At 37.4% G+C, this 7,271-nt stretch overlaps 1 protein-coding gene across 1 annotated transcript in view; it reads left to right on the forward strand.

The window, feature by feature from the left end:
• The window catches only part of DEFB126 (defensin, beta 126), a 43,933-nt gene extending 36,691 nt beyond the window's left edge, over window positions 1-7,242 (forward strand). The window contains exon 2 of the mRNA XM_005861425.1: window positions 6,911-7,242. Within this exon, the coding sequence (XP_005861487.1) occupies window positions 6,911-7,242 (332 nt within the window). The remainder of the gene's footprint in view (window positions 1-6,910) is intronic.
• Window positions 7,243-7,271: the final 29 nt, after the last annotated feature.

Genomic DNA, 7,271 nt, shown 5'->3' on the forward strand with positions numbered 1-7,271 from the left:
GGAAACCATAAAAATTCTACAAGACTCCATAGGCAGCAAAATTGCAGACATATGTCACAGCAATATCTTTACAGACACAGATCCTAGGGCAGTGGTCGGCAAACTCATTAAGTCAACAGAGCCAAATATCAACAGTACAACAAAACCATCAACAAAACAAATTTCTTTCGAGAGCCAAATTTTTTAAACTTAAACTATATAGGTAGGTACATTCAACTTTAAATACACAGTTTTCGTCTTCCGTTTTTCTTTGCTTCTTCTTTGTAGCCATCTCAAACAGGGCACCTAAAAAAATGTTTCATTTTATAATAATAAAGCCACCAACACAAAAGAATTACAATTCTTAAATTGATGACAAAAATACCTGTAGGATTTGCAGCTGGTTGGAAAAATACAGGCAACTTTATACTTCGAATAGGTACCTCTGCCACCCGCGTGCAATTTGCGGACGCAACTAGCACTAACCACTGCACAATGAAACTGGTGACTGACTGGCTCACTCAAATCGTGCGCGCCTCCCCCGCGCTGTGTATCCCGCAGCCCGCCTGCGCTGCATCTCCTGTCCCCCGACCCACCGACCAACACCCCCCCAAACTTCTTCTAATGCCACTTCTTCAAAATAGACTCGCCCAGACCGAAAATCGACTTCTACGCATGGGCCACGAAATTTCAATCGCACTGTCCGTGCGCGCCTGCACGTGGTATTTTGTGGAAGAGCCACACTCAAGGGGCCAAAGAGCCGCATGTGGATCGAGAGCCGCGGTTTGCCGACCACTGTCCTAGGGTAAGAGAGACTAAGGAGAAAATAAACAAATGGGATTACATCAAAATAAAAAGCTTCTGCACAGCAAAAGAAACCATCAACAAAACAACAAGAAAGCCCACTGTATGGGAGAACATATTTGTCAATATTATCTCCAATAAGGCTTTAATGTCCAACATTTACAGGGAACTCATACAACTCAACAAAAGGAAAATAAACAATCTAATCAAAAAATGGGCAAAGGACCTAAATAGAATCTTTTGGAAAGAGGACACTCAGAAAACCAAGAGACACATGAAAAAGTGCTCAAAGTCACTAATCATCCGAGAGATGCAAATCAAAACAACAATGAGGTACCACCTCACACCTGTCAGAATGGCTATCATCAACAAATCAACAAATGACAAATGCTGGTGAGGATGCGGAGAAAAAGGAACCCTCCTTCACTGCTGGTGGGAATGCAGACTGGTGCACCTATTGTGGAAAACAGTACGGTATTTCTTCAAAAATTTAAAAATGGAACTGTCATTTGATCCAGTAATACCACTTCTAGGAATATATCCCAAGAAAACAGAAACACCAATCAGAAAGAATATATGCACCTCTATGTTCATAGCAGCACAATTTAGAATAGCCAAGATTTGGAAAGCAGCCCAAATGCCCATCAACAGATGAGTGGATTATTAAACTATGGTATATCTACACAATGGAATACTATGCTGCCATAAAAAAGGAATTCTTCCCATTTGCAGCAGCATGGATGGAACTGGAGAGCATTTTGCTAAGTGAAATAAGCCAGGAAGTGAAAGAAAAACACCACATGATCTCACTCATTTATGGATAATAAAGAACATTATAACCTGGTTTCTGCCCTTTCTTATCTTCCAAATCACTGATTTGATCCTCTGCTAAATTAGATCTACTTTTTATTCCTTCAAGCATATTCTTTTAAACTTTTTTAAAAATTAAATCTTTACTATTGAAAATATTACATATGTTCCCCTTTATCCCCCTTTAACCTCTTTTGTCCCCCCGCCCCCAATTGTAGGCCTTACCACCCTATTGGCTGTGTCCATGGGTTATGTATATATACATACAAGTTCTTGGGTTGATCTCTTCCACCCACCCTTCCTTTCCCACCTTTCCTCTGAAATTCCATAATCTATTCTATGCCTCTGTGTCTCTGGATCTATTTCATTCAGAGTTAATTTTGTTCATTAGGTGCCATATATGAGTGAGATCATGTGATACTTATATTTCTCGGACTCCTTCCAGTGTATTCTTGAAGTCAAATATGGTATTCTTCTTTCCCAACTGGTTCTGGTTCATGGTTTCTATTCCTTTATAATGCTATTGTAATTCCTACTAAGTTCCTTGAGCATCCTTATAACCATTACTTTAAACTCTATATCTCATAAATTGCTTGCCTCCATTTCATTCCGCTCTTTTTCTGGAGCTTCCTCCTTTTCCTTCATTTGAGGGTTGTTTCTTTGTCTCCCTATTTTTGCTGTCTCTCGTGTTTGTTTCTATTCATTAGAATTACTGTGCCTCCCAGTCTTCGTGGAGTGGCCTCATGTAGTAAGTGTCCTGTGGGACCCAGTGGTACAGTCTCTTTGATCTCCTGAGCTGGACGTTCTAAGAATGTCCCCTGTGTGGGTTATTTGGGATCTCCTGTTGTAATTGGGTCTTGATTGTTGTTGTCCTGTTTGTGAGTGGGATTCCCACCACACACTGGCTGGCTGGGAGGCTCAACCCTGACCATATCATACAAGCTGTTGTGCAGGAGCAATCTTGAGGTGGTTTCTGCCCTTTCTTATCAAAAGTTTCCTCTTCCGCTAATCTTCAGGTGGTAATTCAGGATGAATGTTCCCCAATTTAGTTTTATATCCAGTTTGGAAGAGGTGCAAGAAAGATCCACACACTCCACTACCATCTGGTAGCTCTGAAGTTCACGCATATCCATGGTTCCAGGCCCAGCTAACACCAGTAACTCTGGTTCCTTCCCTCCACTCTCTTAAAGACATCTTCGTGCATATATCTTGGAGCACTGACTTATTTCTTTAAAAAATATTTTATATGTTGACAGATTATTAGCAAATGAAAATTTTCACTCAACAAAAGATTGCTTAGGTACTCCTCTATGCCCACAACTAATATTAAAAAACGTATATATAGTCAGTGTTCAAAAAATACATTTTATTTTAGGGGGAGAGACAAACAGGTGAACAGACTGTCACAATGCAGTAAGATAAATACTCTGGTAGAACCACCAACATAGGAGACTGTGGGAAAAAGGTAGGCGTACCCAGCATTAGGGAAATCAACAAAAATTCTTCTTGTGTCTTTCTCTCTAAATTGCCATACACTTCAGCAGGTCTTACACCTTCTCTTATCTTTCTCTTTCCCCCAAGGCATGCCTAGAACAGGGCTCTTGAATAGTGATGCCCCAATTAGAGCTGCTGGCCAATGGACTGAAGTCATGTTTGGCACAGTGTCCTATATCCTTCTGGTTCACTGGCTGAGCCCAACCCCACCTAGGGAGGACAATAAAGACCCGTGTTCAGGGTCACACTGAATAGACAGTTCTGGACTCCATACAACCCACTGCCTGCCTACTGTCTTTCAGGAGTCATGAAGTACCTATTACTCGCTCTTGCAATTTTTTTGCTCCTGGCCCAGTTGGTCTCAGGTAACTAGAATATTGGGGAAGAAGAAACACCAACTTAGAACAGGGTCCTGCACATGGAGTCCCTGTTTTCAAACTGGCAATGGGAGGAGGGGCAGGGCTCTCACAGGAGCGGGGCTGAGGTTTGCCTTACTTCTTCAAAACACCACTAAGAGACCTCAAGGCTCTCACAATGTCCATACTGGAGTTGAGGGAGAATAATGAGAAGCCAAGGACTGACATGATCATGACACCCCAAATTCCCTGTGCTATCACTTAGGGCCAGTGCAGTCCAGCCCTGCCTCGCTTCACTTTATATGGCAACAATCCTAAAATATTACTTCTCCCAGGTTTTTTGGTCTTACAGAGAACATGTCCCACTTTTTAAATTCTTGGATCTAAGTAATAGAACCTTAAGTTGGAAAAGGGAAGAAAAACATTCTGAGTGAAGAGGTGGGGGGCGTCAAGCCTCTTGGAAGTCCTGTGTCAGATTTCAGCTCTGCTTCTGTAAGCATTCCTTCTTTTTCATTAATTCCATAGTTTATATTTACACAATTAAGATGGGAACACTGAAAGCATTTTAGAAATAAAGAAATTGGCTACCATTTCATGTAAAATGCTTACATTTTAAAAATTGTGACCAACTGATGAACAAGTTATAATCTGCATTTTTAAACTTAAGAATGTATATGGGGAAATTTCCCAGGTCTTTGAGAAATCCTTGAATATACAATTAACAGTAGATGATTATTATTTTGTCACATTTTTTGTACCAATATTAACTTGAAGAGCCCCTTATTGTGTGTTATTTGAATTGTTTTTTCCAGTGTGTCACTATTATAAATAACATAGTACAACCTTGTTAATATACCATTGTAAGATCCTCTGCTTATATAGGTAAATTTTAGAAGTTCAATTGACTGGTCAAAAGGTGATTAAAGAAAACTAGCATATATTGTCAAATGATACTATTTTGTTACTATTTTCAAACTTTCTGTTTCACATTTCTTGCAAATATTTTCTAATATATGGGTTACTTCTAACAAATGTATTAATTTGTTTCAGCTACAAAAATTTCATTTTCATGTGGCAAATATACTGGTATTTTGTTTGCAGTCTTCCACTCACTTAGAAAGTTCTGCATGCTAACAGTTTATTCATCACGCTTATAGATTTCTTTGTTTTCCTTTTTAGTTTAAATAATTTATTTATAATTTTACTTTCCTAGCTTCAATGAAAGCGATTCATCAATATTTTCAAAATGTGTTTCGCTCCTTATCTCACTTTTAATTGAGAGAATGAACACTTTCAACAATTTTTCTAGAATAAATAATATCTTAAATAATTTTAATTAACTTTTGCTTACTGAAACTTCTTTTACAGGTTTAATTATTGCGCGGTTTTTTTTACATTGGACACATTCTCATATTTTATATATGGCACACAGTGAGAATTAATCTTTTTAGAGGTACAATTTCTTAATGGAAATTGTATAATATCTCTACAGCTCTCTACAGATAGTACTGAATGTTCTCTAGAATTTGCAGAACAGTTCAAGAGGAAATTAATAACAGTATGAGTGTTGCCTCGCAAAATGTTTCACATCTACTACATCCTTGAAATTCTATGCATTTGGACTGCATGATTTCTCACTTTGTCTCTAGGACATTAATGACATACATCACATATTTGCATGGTGTCCCCTTTCTAAACCAAAGGACCTGAGAAAACGCCTTAGTTTTTCTTTCTAGATAAACATAAGCAATTCAGGATTATTCTGTAAGATTATCTAAGTCTAACCCAAGATCCTGAGGCTTTAGAAAGGACATTTGGAAAGAAAAACCAATAAAATGCCAGCGCCAACAAAAGATCAGGATAGAAAGGAAGAAAACTTGATCTGTGGTTTCCATTCACATAGATTGCTAAGTGAAGAAAAGCATTTGAATGTTATCTTTATGGATGAATTTGAGATTCTGAGAACGAAGGGGATTCTGGAGGGAGTGCAGAGAAATATGAAGCCTAAGAAACATTATGGAGAGCCCTTGCAGATACAAAAGAAGAAAAAGAGGAAAAGAAAAATCATGAAAACAAAGAAGCCTAGAAATCTTTCTGTTCCTCAGAAGTTTGAGGTTCTTCCGCTGTTCATGGCCTTTGCATATGTTATTCCTTCTTCTTTAAACACTGTTCTAGATTGTCACATAGTTAGAGCCTTTCATCCTTTATGTCTAGGGTTGAACATCATTTTCCTGAGGGATACTTTCCTCAATGACCCCCACACAGATTTCTGATTTTAGGAGTGAGAGGGCCATACATACATCTAGAAATCTATGAGTGTAAAAGTATGTATATAAATATTATGTATGGAAAAATCCATTTAAACTTCAGAGAGGATTAAGCAGTTGATAAGGGATAATAGTAGTGGTAATAGTCAGAACTCAAAAGTGATTACCCTGCTGCATCACATTATCTTTTCAATTTGTTGCACTTACCACAAACTGTAGTTATTCCGTTTATTCATTTACTTGTTTCTTTTCTTTCTCCTTCTCCAATGTAATCTTCTCAGACCTTGTCTTTCTACTCATTGTTTATTCCCATCATCCTGCAGCGTTCTTGACATACTAGGCACTCACTATACATTTGTTGGTTGAATGGAGAGGAATGAGTTAAGCAATGTAGAACAAGGTGAGAAAGTTTCAGCATCTCTTCAGGACCTTCTCTGTGTTATATAACATCTGATGAAAGCATTTAGTATATATGTATATAATATTACACATATATAGCCATATTCTACAGAAGGTCTCTCTAATGAATATATTACTAGTAGACTGGCTTTTGGTTTTTTATTTCCAAAATTTTGTAGACTATATTAATACCACAATAATACATAGTTATAGCTATGTATATATAGAAGATTATATATTTATATTTAGCAAGATAATATATAAGACAAATCTAGAGATACATTTCAAATACAGTTTTTAGGACCTCAAAAACATGTAAAGACATTTTAAAAATCTCACCAGGCATCAACAAAAGCCATGTGTGTTTAAAAACAGTGGGAAGCATTACAATAATGATTTGAAAATTTTATATTTTAAAATTATAGTTTTTAAACTTCTATTTAGGTGTGTCTTAGTTACATATTTTTTGAAATTGATTAAGGATTTTATATTCCCAAGTAATCATATGTTATATATTTTTTCATTTAAAATGGAAAATAGACACCTGCCATGTATTTATATGCAGAATTCTGGTTTGAGAAAGGGTCATACATATATAGAAAATAATCTATGTGTGTATATATTTATAAAATCTCATTTAAATTCTCATTTAATGCTCAGAGCAGGTCTTCATGACTAGGAAAAGTTTAACAAAGCAACTGGTAAGGGAATTGAAAAATCAGTGTTCAAGAAATAATTGTCATTTTTTGCTTTTCATGATAGATCTCTGACTTACATGATCTATATAATTCCTTTATGTAGGTAACTGGATGGTGAAAAAGTGTGCAAACAAAAATGGAAATTGCAGGAGCAAGTGCAGAACTGGAGAGTTACAAATAAAACCTCATACTGGGATGTGCATCAAGGAAAAAATGTGCTGTGTTCTGAATGGCAAAGAGCTTAATCCTTTTCTCTGTCGTGATCACCACATGACTACAACTGCAGGTCCTATAACTACAAATGCCCCAGAAGAAGAAGAAACAACTATGACCGGGGGCATGACGGCGGAAAAGGCAACAGCGGCAAAGGTGTCAGGAGCAATGTCAACCGCGGCAAAGGCGACCACAGCATCACCCACTACTGCTAGCCCTTGAGCATTCCACCCTCTGTCTCCTGAGATAGG

The sequence above is a fragment of the Myotis brandtii genome, unplaced genomic scaffold (assembly GCF_000412655.1).
Source record: "Myotis brandtii unplaced genomic scaffold, ASM41265v1 scaffold1502, whole genome shotgun sequence".
NCBI lineage: Eukaryota > Metazoa > Chordata > Mammalia > Chiroptera > Vespertilionidae > Myotis > Myotis brandtii.